Here is a 13,320-nt window from a genome sequence, read left to right on the forward strand (position 1 = left end):
CACATAGTTCTTAGGCTGTGGAGGCTAGACATACACTAGTGGCGAGTCTTAGTTTACTAAATACTGGATGTATGTAAAAGATTTATAGTTTTAATGAAAGAAGGTCATAATTATGAAGTGTGGCATTTAGGGAAAATTACCAATAGGTAAATATACTAGTAGTAAATAGTTTTATGCACTTAAATTCCAGGGTTCCACCAAGGAGGGCAGTGGAAGGGAGGATCTTTGGTGGGAGAGTCCTACCCTCTCACCAGGTGACCTACGGCAACATGCGGAATCTTGGAATTTGGGTGGTGATGCTGCCACTGCATCTCTCTTACAGAATATATCACAGGTAAGAATAATAAACTACTGTAGTAGTGTTGTTTTTATCATTTAAAATGAGAATATAGATATTTTTATGGGAAATATGTAATCATTACATAAGCACATCTGATATCTTACATTTTCAACAGAGGCTGGTGTCACGTACTCACGAAGTGGAGGGTATGCTTCAAAAGGTGTTAGAGGAGACCGATCGTGTCTCGGCCACAATCATCAACACGAGCAATTCGTTTCACATGCTTGCAAATACCCAATTCATAGAAAATAGAACTTATCAAGATGATGCAGATGTTGCAAAAGTCAATGCACCTGCACCTGAAGCTAAGGTAGACCTGCAATTAATCTTGTTCTGTAACTGCAATGCAAACCAACGCTATTTATAGGGGTATTACTTCGGCGAAGCTGAAAGGACAAGCAATTAGAATTAAGTGAGGGTTAACTACCCATTCTGCTAGTTAGAGGGTTAGGGGTTAGTTAGCTACCCCTCTAACTCTCACACCTGTGACTGTGCTACACTTTACTTTTGGATTGGAGGGAGAGCGGTTGTTGACGCTCTTCCTCCTCACCTATTTTTGGAGTGCCGTTAATCTTCGTCTTTTTAACTTATGTTTTCTTTTATATATATGAAAACATTCATAATGTTTATATATATATATATATATGTATGTATGTATGTATATATATATATATGTATGTATGTATGTATATATATATATATAACTTATGTTTTCTTATATATATATATATTTATTTATATATATACACAGTATATATATATATATATATACATTTATATATATATATATATATACATTTATATATATATATATATATATTTATATATATATATATATATATATTTATATATATATATATATATTTATATATATGTATATATATATATATATATATATCTATTATATATCTGTCTATATATCTATCTATATATCTATCTATATATATATATATATATTTATATCCATATATATATATATATATTATATATATATATATATATATACTGTATATATATATATATATATATAGTATGTATATATATATATAGTATGTATATATGTATATATATATATATATACATACATACATACACACACACAGTAGAAGACTTCGCCCCCCCCCCATGCTGAGTCGACTCTTCCATCGAGGGCGTAGCTAAGTCTGAGGCAAGTCTCTCTTGTGAGTGATCACCTTTCTCGTTCGCGAGAAAGGCCACTCATAGAGATTCCTCTTCAGAGGCCTGCTGCTGCTGATCAGCTTGCTGATCCCTGTACCCCTTCTTGGGTTCGTCACCGTGGTCATTATACCCACTGTACTCCCCCGCCGCTTCCCCTTAGAGGTGCTCCTTTGCCGCTTCGCTTTAGAGGTGCTCCTTGGCCCTTGATGAAACGACGCCTCTTTGGCTCTTCAGCTGGGGATGTTTGCCCTTCCATAGGGCATATTCCTTCTCCAGATCATCATTCAGCTCTTCACTGACCATCTGCTCGTTGATCGTGTTTGCCGATCTCCTGCTCAGCACTCGCCTGCTCGTCAGGCGGCTCCTGCTCATGTACCTGCTGTTTGCCAATCCCCAGTTCGATCGTCAGCTTGTTGATCACCGATCACCAGCTTACTGATCGCCAAATGCTAGCTCGTCTTTCTCCAAACGTCGACCTTCAGTCTCGCCGATTGCTGATCCCCCAACTCGTCAATAGCAATTATCAGCTTGTTGATCGTCAGCACTGATTGCCAATCTCCTGTTGATCCCCAATCGTTAGCTCGCCGATTGCTAGCTCACCAATCACTGATTGCTAGCCAGCGGTCGCCAATTGTTAGCTCGCCGATCGCTAGCTCACCAATCACTGATTGCTAGCCAGCGATCGCCAATTGTTAGCTTGCTGATCGCTACCTCACCGATCCCTGACCGCTAGCTTGCTGATCGCTAGATCGCTGATCGCCCTATTGTTAGCTCACCTTTCTTTGATCGTTGACCTCCAGTCTCCCCGATCGCTGATCTCCAGCTCACTGATAACCAATCGTCAACCTGCTGATCGCTAGCTTGCCGATTGCTAGATCGCCGATCACCGATTGCTTGGTCGTCCTTCTCCAATTGTCGACCTCCAGTCACCTATCCTCCAGTCACCTATCGCTGATCTCCAGCTCACTGATAGCCAATCGTCAGCTTACTGATCGTTACCTTGCCGATCGCCAATCCCTGATAGTCAGTGCGGTGATCGCTGATTGCTAGCTCACCAATCGCTGATTGCTGGCTCGCCGATCACCCATCATTGGCTCATCAATCGCCAATCGCCAATCGCCTGTTTACCGTTCACTAGTTCGTCGATCTCTGATTGCTAGCTCGCCGATCGCCAATCATTAGGTCGCCAATCGCTAGTTCGTCAATCCCAACTCTGCGATCATCGAACCTTACTCTAATCACCAGCGCTCCTAGCATTGTCTCAGATCTCCGAAGCGCAGATTGTAGATCACTATCTAGTCATTCGTCGAATCATACTGCAGTTCCTTAGCTTATCCAATCATCCACCAGCTCGCCTATTCTGGGGTGTTGCAATTGTCAGCGCGCTGATCGTCAGCCTACCTTGCCAGCTCGACGATTGCAATCTCAACGATCGCCGATTACAAGTTATTGATCGCTGATCTCCATGCCAGTCGTTGATTGTGCGCTGGTGCTTTTGCCAAACGTCAATCTTCAGCTCGCCGATCACCGATTGCCAATAGGCATCTTGATGATTGCCTTTCTGCTCTTGTCAGACCAACTCTCCTCGCCACCTGCTCGTCATCGAACCCCAGTTTGTGACTCTCTAGCTGGCTCCAGCCAACTGGTCGCTCATTCGTCGATGACCCTTTGTCATGCAGCCGTTCACCATTCGGCAATGGTTAGCCGCTTGCTGACTTATCTAGTGGTTCACCTTCGGCTATTCTATCACCAACTCGCCGATTACCGAGTCAACCCACCGACCGAAGGCAGATCACCACTTGCCAATTGACCAGGTAACCTTCGACTGCTTGTCAGTCACTATCCGTTCGCTGTTTGCCAATGGTAAGCAATTCACCGCTCACTATTGATTAGCCGTTTGCCGCTCGCCAACGGTGAGCCATTTGCCGTTTCCTAACGGTTAGCCATTTTCTGTTGGCTAACAGTTAGCCATTCGCCTCCCCCCTATGGTTTGCTGCTCATCTTCAGGTTACTGATTGCCGATTCGCCGATAGCCATCCCGCCGATCATCGACAGCTCACCGTTCACCGGCAGTTCACTGCTCGGCAGCCCACCAGCAGCCTTCAACTACTCGCCAGTCACCCTCTGCCCGACGTTCTTTAGAGAGATCGGAAGGCAAATGACACCAGCTCCTCGCTGCTCGCCGTTCTCCATCACCTCGATCTACTAAACAATCAAGAGGCGAACAGTAGTACCCATCTGCAGCTCGTTAAGTGGCTACTCGTGAGCACTCGCCGACTGCACAGCGGCCCGAAAACCAGCCCTTGACCATCGTAGACGTTTGCCAGAACAGCTCTGTTCTAAGTAACAGCATCACCAGAGCCTCTGGTGACATGGTTGGAAGCGACCTGGCCTTTCATTTGAAGGGGTTAGGGTTCGATCCCAGTATAAGATAGGAATTTATTTCTGTTTTGAACATGACATTGTGTTGATTTCCTGTCAGGGCGTCCAAGGTAAGGTAAAGCGTTGCCTAGCCCACTTCTCCATGACTGAGTTCTCTCACGGGGAAGAGTCATTATCCGACTCTTTCCGGTCTTCGCTCATTGAGGAAGTTCTGAGGGATCGCCGAGTAGTCTCAGAACCCGGGGAAGATTCCATCCGTTCCTCGACAGGTGACCAACAGAAGGCTGTAACACCTAGACCTTCGGTGGTAGAGTCCAGGGCCCCTAAAAAGTCCTCATCAAGGTCTATAAAACCCGCAGAAGGGGTCAAGCAGTCCACATTTGGCCTCTTCAAAAACGACCTAACAGGACGCAGTAACGTACAACAAGGTGTGTAAAAGGCTCCAAGTCCTCCCGGGGAGAGAAAATGCAGCTCGGGACCGAACCCTGGACAATCTCCATGATACATTCAGGGTATTGCATCCCGTTCACTTGTCTCTCCCTCAGTTGGTCAAGACCCCAGCATCATCGAGCTCCTATGCGAAGGGATCCGCAAAAGAGCTGGCCCTTCCGGCTGAAGTCCGCACCATGTTGGAATGGTCAGAAAAGCGGTAAGACCACAGGACTTCATGTGCACGCTGGTCCTAAAGGATGCATACATCCAGATCACAATCCATCCATCTTCATGGAAGTTTCTGAGATTCAGTCTAGACGACAAGAAATACCAGTTCAAGGTGCTGTGCTTCGGTCTCTCCACAAGCACCCCAGGTTCTCACGTGAATGTTTACCCTAGTGTCATCCTTGGATCATAGAATCTGCATCCGTCTCCTACTTTTCCTGGACGACTGGCTGTTTCTAACAGACTCGGTGGCAACACTTCATCAGCACCGAGACAAACCTTTGAGGCTTTGCCAAGATCTAGGGACCGTGGTAAACCTCGAGAAGTCATCCCTGCTTCCCTCTCCAAGACTGGCATACCTTGGAATGATAATAGACACCAATCTCCTCAAAGCCTTCCCATCAGACGACAGGGTAGTGAGGCTGAGGAAGGTTGCGAGACCTTTTCTCACATGAGAAGAGCTCCCAGCCCAGAGTTGACCTATGTCTCCTTGGGCACCCATCCTCTCTGACCTGTCTACTTCTCAACGGCCACCTCAGGTTACGATGATCCCTCCACTGGCGACTAAAAGCCCAACTGTAATCAGGTCTACGATTCCCCGGACATTCTGATCCCCACGGGACCAGAGGAATTGACAGATCTCGAGTGGTGGGTGACAGACAAGAATCGGCTGAAGGGTGTCGATCTTCTTGTCCTTCACTCAGACTTGATGCTGTTTTCCTACGCATCAAAAGAAGGGTGGTGGACCCACGTGGTGCATCACACGACCTCAGGCCTTTGGTCAGAGTTCGAAAAGTACCTTTACATAAACCTCATAAAGATAAGGCCATCTGCCATGCTCTTCAAAAGTTCCATCAGTTCCTGGCAGGTCATCCAGGGGTGATAATGAGTGACTACACCATAGTAGTGACTTGCATCAACAAGCAAGAAGGTACTTTTTCTCAGCCCCTATCTCATCTGGCGGGAGATACTGAGATGGGCAGAAGTCAACTCGCTTCATTCCCGGCAAAAGGGATGTGCTCGCCGACAACCTGAGCAGAGTAACTCAGACAGTGGGTACCGTGTAGTCTTTGGATCATCTAGTAGCCAACAAAGTGTGGTTCTGCGAATGTGGATCTGTTCGCAACGTCCCTGAACTTCAGGCTCCCGTTATACTGCTCCCAGTTTCAAACCCCAATGTTCTCTCGATGCATTCCAACAACGGTGGAACAACATCGACGTTTACGCCTTTCCCCCATTCTTTGTGATAAGAAGAGTACTAAACAAGGCCAGAACATCAGTCAACCTCTCAATGACCCTTATAAGTCTGCTATGGCATCACCCAGAATGGTTTCCAGACCTTTTGCAGCTCCTGTCGGAACTTCCGAGAGAACTTCCTCCACGACACAATCTACTCTGACCGCCACATGCCAACATTTTCCACAAAAGAGTAGCTTCGCTATGTCTTCACGCCTGGAGACTATCCAGCATCTCCTCACTCACTGAGAATTTTCGCAAAAAGTTGCAAAGATGATGTCTGGATATCTGCGAAGATCACGAGCATCAGTCTACCAGGCGAAGTGGAACATCTTCGGCGGTTGGTGTCGTAGAAAGGGTACCTCTCCATTTTATGCCACTATTCCAGCAATAGCGGAGTCTTCTGGTATTTTCGGAGGGAAATGCACCTTTCAGTAAAAGTCTATCGCTCACCCTTGAGTCTCTCCTTTAAACTGAAAGGAGTGGACATATCCTCATCTCTGGAACTTTCCCTCCTCACACGGAGTTACGAACTTACCTGTCCTCAGTCTGAAGTGAAACCTCCTCATTGGAATGGGGTTCAGGTTCCTTGGTCCCTAAAGAGGCCTCCTTACGAACCATTATGCCAGGCAACAGATCGTCACCTTACATAGAAGACTGTGTTCCTACTCGCCTTGGCTTCGGCTAAACGAATCAACGAGCTGCATAGTCTCTCATATGACATGGCCCATTCAAGGGGAGAGAGAGAGAGGTAAGCTTCAGCTTCGTTTCTGAGTTTGTTGCGAAGACTCAGAGTCCGACGGTTTCGGATCCTAGATTCGATTTCTTCTGGATAACAAGCCTCCGCTCTGTAACTGATGACCTAGATCATCTGTTAATATGGCCAATAAGATGCTTGAGGCGCTACCCTGAGTGCCCTTACGCTTCGTCAGCATGGGTAGAAATTAGAGGATCACAAAAAAACACCATATCTGCTTGGATTCACAGGGTCATTGACCATGCGCTGAATCCAGATCCCCTTCCAACACGTCAACCTACAGCGTACGATGTCAAGGGCATAGCTACGTCCCTGGCCTTCAAAAGAAACTACTCTGTGACGCAGGTTCTGCAAGCAGGCGTTATGAAACGTCAAATGACTTTCACCCCTCATTACCTGCAAGACGTGACCCATGGGAGACTCGATACGTTCTCTATCGGTCCTGTGGTGGCTGCACAACAGCTGGTTTAGTACCTCAAGCTCCTTATTGGATAAGTAGCAGAGTGTTGAAGGCACTGGTTATCCGATGTTAATCTGAGTGAATGAAAAGGAATCTCTGGCTTTTTTCCTTTAATTCATCCTACCCTCTCTTGGGGGAAATCAGAATCCTGGGTCCTCTGCACAAGCTGGCCTCAACTGCTGCAGGTAAACCATTGCTCCTTTGTGTAACCTAGTATTGTTCCAATACTGTTGTGTCCCCATACCTTGGCTATGTGGTACTGGAAATGTCTTGGTCAACAAAGTTATTTCCTACAGACTCTGAATAACTTATACCTGACAGTCACATTAGCTAGTAATACTGACAACACTACAACACACAGTTTGTGTAGGCCGTAGACCATACTTAGCCAGGTTTAGCAAGGTGTTATGGTCTCCTTATTTGTGCATGTTGGAAACCCCGGGTAAGGCCAAAAGCCAAATTGGCAGGGACATCCACCCTCCTAATGGGTGAGTCAACCCCTACGAATAGCTTTGGTTTGTATTTCAGTTATGGAACAAATGACAAATTGGAAGTAACTTGTATTTTTCCTAACGATACAAACTTGTAGCTATTTAGACATACTTGCCCGCCAACCTTGTCCCCCTTCAAAATCTTACCTCTAAGCAAAATGAAGCACAGTTACAGGTGTGTGGGTGAGAGGGGTAGCTAGCTACCCCCCCCCCCTACCCCCCACCAACTAGCGGATTAGGTAGTTAACTCTCGCTAGATTCTAATAGCTTGTCCTTTTAGCTTCGCTGAAAGTAATACCCCTATGAATAGCTACAGGTTTCTTTAGTTAGGAAAAATACAAATTACTTCCACATTTGTCATTTTGAAACTCTTGATGTCAAATGATGTGCAAAGACAATTCTGATATAAAAGGACAATTTTTTATAGAAATTAAGAAAAACATATTGATGAATATTTTGATATCTAGTAGCATTGGGATGACATCTGGAGAGTATTGGGGAGATGGATAAACTCCATCTCCTAAAACAATATGGACTGTTCATTGGTAGTTAAAGTATTGGTAGAAATCATATTCCTTGCCCATTTTTCCTTTGCATATAAGGATTTGATTGAAATAGTACTGATATACAGTATGTAGGCTATCTGTATATTTGTTCATACATAAATACAAATTTTCTTCCTTTTGACTAGGATTATCATCAGCTGTAAGCTGGAACGGCTGTTGGATCATTCAAAAGGTACACTATACCTTGGTTTACGAATGACTGAAGACAAGCATGAAAATTCAATAGGAATTTACTTTCGGCAAAGCTTGAAGACTAGCCATAAAGACTTTGTGAGGTATAACTGCCAACCTGCTAGTTGGCGAGGGAATAGGGGTGGTAGCTAACTACCCCTTTCACTCGCACACCAATGTGTCCGACTCATTTTCTCTTTTGGCTTTGCTGAATACAAACGTTTCTCCTCTGCATCGCAACAGACTTGTCGCCAGCTCGTTTGTCAGCTCCTCGTTTACCTGTTAGACATTCTCGTTCTCCTCTTAGATGTTCAACTCCCAAGCGCTTGCCTGCGCACAGCTCACCAATGCGCCACTCGTCAATGCGCCTGTTGCCAATGCACCCATCGTTCACTCGCCGATCTCAAACTCCTCAATCCCAAACTCGCCAATCGCCACCTCAACACTCACTGTTTCACCGCTCACCAGCTTGTGATCGTCACTCACTAGCGTGTCGTACTCCAGCTTGCAGTTCTCCATCTCCAGCGTGCAATCATCGCATGCTAGCATGCAATCATTTCACTCCCGCGCACGATCTAAACGCTCCTGCGTGCGATCTTCAGGCTTTTGCTAGTGATCATCTTTCTCCATCTCAACACCTGGATGATCTTCGCAGACCATTGGTGACCATTCCAGAGAGGCTTGTACATCACCTTGACTCAACAGCAAGAGGCGGGCACTTGGTTCCTTTCCCTTCCGGCTTTAAGGAACCTCTAAAGAAGTATCCTCTGATTACTTTGTATCTCCAGTTTGACCTAGAGGGCATGTGTGTACAGCTTTGCCAGGAGAAGAGACCTGCATCTCCTCAATTTCAGGTACCTAGGCTGCAATCCCTTAGGAGGCAATCTCCATGTGTAGGTCTCCCCAAGAATATGCAGGACCTGCCTTCTGTTAGGAAACCGCCATCCTTGTTTGATATCTTAGTGAAGGCGGTAAGACAGGCAGTTGTGGGCACAGCTCCTCCAGTGAGTACAGCTCCACCATCAAAGGCGACAGTAGCTTCTAGTCCTCGGATCCCGTCGGAGAAGCCGGTTTCCTCCTCCTCCTCCTCCTCCCCCTTTGGACCTTAGGCAGAGGCCTACCACTTCCAGGGGCCCCAAACCATTAGATGGTCTTCTCTCCCATCAGAAGGGTGCGCGGAGTTGTGGGATTCTCTGCTAACATCCAGCAGGACTTCCCACAACTTTAAATAACTCCAGTTCTAAAGACGAAGCAGAAGAGGAAAATGACTCCACCCCCATACGAGCAGGGGCTCTCGATCTCCAAGTGAGGTCTCATTTGTGGCAATGGTCCATCCATCTTCTATAGAGGTGGTTCCCCCAGAAATTCTGCCCATCTCCAGACCACCGGAAGAACATGCAGCAGTATCTTCTGCTAAAGAAGGTCAGATCTCTTTGGGACAACAGGAATTTTAAAGACCTTCACGGCTGGAGGAATTCCTGCTGCCTCGGAGAGAGTCTAAGAATACAAAGATGGTGCCGAAGAATGCCAAGGCAAGAGTGGCTCTCCAGCAGGAGATCTTGTGGGATATCCCTGACAAAAGGGGCGTCTGCATTTGACGTACCTTCAGTTGATGACCTCGACTTTGATGATGACTACTTCCCCAGGTACTCCAGTCCAAAATTTGACTTGGAAGCGGAGCAGGAGGAGTCGGAGTACGCCTTCTAGTAGGTTCTTGCCTGCATGAGGTCCATCAATGGGTTAGTGGACCTGGAGAAGGCCCATCAGGAGAGCAAGAACACTGTCCTTAACCATGTTTATGGCACCCAACAACATCCTAAAACCAATGCTGCTTTACCCGTGTCAAAGGGGTAGACGGCGGGAAGAAAGAAGGCATTCTCCCAGATCGCCAACTCCTCTAGTTCTCTCCGGGCAGACTCATCCTCAAAACTCCCTCCACCATTTGTACAGCAGACATACGATATGAAATCAACAAATATTGAAGCTTTTCTTGATGTATTTTTTATTCAAAATGGATACTCTCTATTATCAATGAAAGAAAATACTAAGTTACCAAGAGAAATTAGTTCATTTTTATAAAAGAAAATAGGTTATTTCTAAGGAAATATTTGTTCTATTAGTATACAGTAATATATCTGACAGACATGATGACATCACTGTGAAAAAGTGGTCCTAAAGTTGAATCATAAGTTGTATAGGTTCTAAGTCAACGACTACCTGTTTAGTATTCAGAGTCAACGGTCTAAGAGAGGCCTTATCTTCTCCGCCTGCCCCAAAGGTCAGGAAGGCAGCTATTGACGGTCTTGACCAAGTACCTGATAGCTTTAGACCTCCCCTGGAGCTTCCTTGGTCACTCCTGGCCAGTAAGGTGGATGCATAAGTTTCTGGAGAAAAAGACTCTTTTAGGGCGGGGAGATCCTCTTGCTTGATTCCAGCAATCTTTATGAGGCAGAAGTCCTCAACTTACAAACATTCAGAGATACAAACAAATCCAACTGAAAATATAAAGAATAAGATGAAGAAATACTTTAATGAAACCATATATCATTTAATACAGTAAGTAAAGCAACATTTGTGATAACCTGATATTTATTATGTATGAAACCTGACTATATGTTGACTTTTATAGCTGGAAATCATAGGCATGGGATTCATGTTAGGCCTACCTTGGGCCAAAACTTAACAAAGTTCGACTTACAAACAGCTTCTTGGAACCAATTCAGTTTGTAAGTTGAGGACCTTCTGTACTACCGTACGTAGGAACCTCTCCCAATAGAACATGTACGCTTGAGGTAACGCCTCAGTGCTATCACAGGACACAATGAAAACTGATCAGGATCATTAGTTACCTCTCTAAGACTTGTGATCTGAAAGGATAAAAACTTGGAATCAGGTATCGAAGTATTGTAGATTTTGGCTACAAACTCAGGGATGAAGGAGAGTGAGACCTGCCTTCACCCCCTTGAATGGGTGATGTCAAAAGAGAGGGCATGAAGTTCACCAACTCCTTTAGCCGAGGCTAGAGTGAGCAGGAAAGTGTTTTCAGGTTGCAAACCTTTTCTAAGGCTAGTCTGAAAAGTTCGTAAGGTTCCCCTTTCAGAGAATGTAAAACCTTGACGACATACCAGGATTGAGGTCTAACTTCAACTGGAGGGCAGGTCTGCTGAAAGGTTTGTATGAGCATAGAGATCACCTTCTCCGAAGAAGTATCTGTTCTCTGTAGTCTAAAGACTTGCCTTAAGGCTGAGTTTCTCCTTGCAGAGATAAGGTAAAAAGTCAGCAATTATTGGAATAGAGCTCCACGACACCAACCACAAAAGATGGTCCACTTGATTTGATAGACCGCTGCTAAGGATCTACAGAGGTATCCTGATATCTCATGCATAGCTTTACATGAAAAGCCTCTATCTGAGAAGAGATGCAGGATAACCTCTACACATAAAGTCAAGTGATTCTACTGCACTGTGAAATGCTGTATCTGGGTGTGTGTCTGGTACAACAGGTCAGAAAGAGGAGGCAACTTTACGAGTGTCCAACAGCAGAAGTAGAAAGTCCTGGTACCATTATACTTGAGCCCACTTCGGGACTAAGGGAGCCAGGCTGAGATTGGCCGTCAGTCGAACCCAATTTAAGATGCTCTTTATCAGGCAGAATATTGGGAAAGCATAGATGCTGAAGCTGTTCCACAGGTGTTGGAACATGTCCTCAAATACTGCCTTTGGATCTGGAACTGTGGAGCAGTAGATGAGGAGCTTTTCGTTCCAAGAGGTTGCAAACAGGTCTACTGTCGTCGAACCCCACAAAGTGAGGATGTCCGTTGATATCCAGGGACATTAAGACCATTCGGAGCCAACCACTTGCGTCCTACTGCTTAATTTGTCCGCCACTATGTTCCTTATGCGTGGAATGAAGTGGGCTGTCAGAGATATCGAGTTGAGTTTCGCCCTCTTGGGAGGCTTTACTGATAGATGGCATAGTTGCAGTGACACAGTACCTTCTTGTTTGTTTATGTAGGCCACCACAGTAGTGTTTGCTCATCAACATCACAGAGGGACCTGCTTAAAGAGGGCAAATGCTGAAGAGCTATGAAGACTGCTATCAGCTTTAAAACATTTATATGGTCTCAGTGCTCCTGCTCATACCAGAGCCCTGACATCTTTTGTTGGCGGAAGTGACCTCCCCAACCTTCCTTGGATGCGTCTGTGAATAACAGGAACTCCGAGGGAGGCACCCTTCCGTAGGTTTGACTCGCCCAACTAACATCATAGGTCCCCTACAGCCTCTTCCCCTATTGGCACTTGTGAGAGAGGATGGTTGAGATGTTGGGACCACTGCCCTTTCAACTCCCACTGAAGCGACTGAAGGTTAAGACAACTGCTTAGTACTAGGCACTCAAAAAGGATGTCAGGTGTCATAAGAGTTTTCTGCTATTGTTGTGCCACCAGCAAATTTGATTATCAAAGGAAGGGAAGAGTTACCTTTTGTAATTGGAATGTAGTCTGCTCTCGCTTTTCGCAGGTTCATTCTTCCCTCATTCGCAACTCAGAGAACCGGATACTGTACCCTATTAGGTGAAAAATCTCATTCACTGGTTCGCGAGAAGTACTCTCACGGCACAATAATTTCAAACAGCCTGCGCTCCTTGGCATCCGTCTCGCTTTGCGCCACTTACCTCTCCCCCCAGCACGAAATTCCACCTCATGCTGACTCGGTCTCAGTCTTGCATTGTCTCTCCTCGTGTGCATCATCCGCTTCGGTCATTTTTGAGCAGAATCACATTTTCATGCAAAAAAAGTGATATATTTGTATACAGTAGTACATACTCCTGTACAGTCTTTAATTTTAGCGGGTAATGTACAGTAGGTGTGTGATTCCCTACAGTACTGCGCAAGAGGCGACACATTAGTAAAAGGATAGGAATCCCTCCCTTTGGTACTGTATCTGCAACACCTACAAAGCTACAAAGAATGGCTTAGGTGGCGCCTGGGGGTGGGGATTGGGCGAACTATTACGTACATTAGGAGAATCGAGTGTTTACCTTTTTAACGACTCTCCTATTTTCTTGCCACTTTTCCCTCTCG

At 45.5% G+C, this 13,320-nt stretch overlaps 1 protein-coding gene across 2 annotated transcripts in view; it reads left to right on the forward strand.

Moving 5' to 3' along the window:
* The window catches only part of FAM21 (Family with sequence similarity 21), a 245,453-nt gene that overhangs the window by 79,719 nt on the left and 152,414 nt on the right, over positions 1–13,320 (forward strand). For both annotated transcript variants that reach the window (XM_068359354.1, XM_068359361.1), the window contains exons 2-3: positions 191–334; positions 456–650. In XM_068359354.1, the coding sequence (XP_068215455.1) occupies positions 191–334; positions 456–650 (339 nt within the window). The remainder of the gene's footprint in view (positions 1–190; positions 335–455; positions 651–13,320) is intronic.

This window comes from Palaemon carinicauda, chromosome 2, assembly GCF_036898095.1.
Source record: "Palaemon carinicauda isolate YSFRI2023 chromosome 2, ASM3689809v2, whole genome shotgun sequence".
Lineage (NCBI taxonomy): Eukaryota > Metazoa > Arthropoda > Malacostraca > Decapoda > Palaemonidae > Palaemon > Palaemon carinicauda.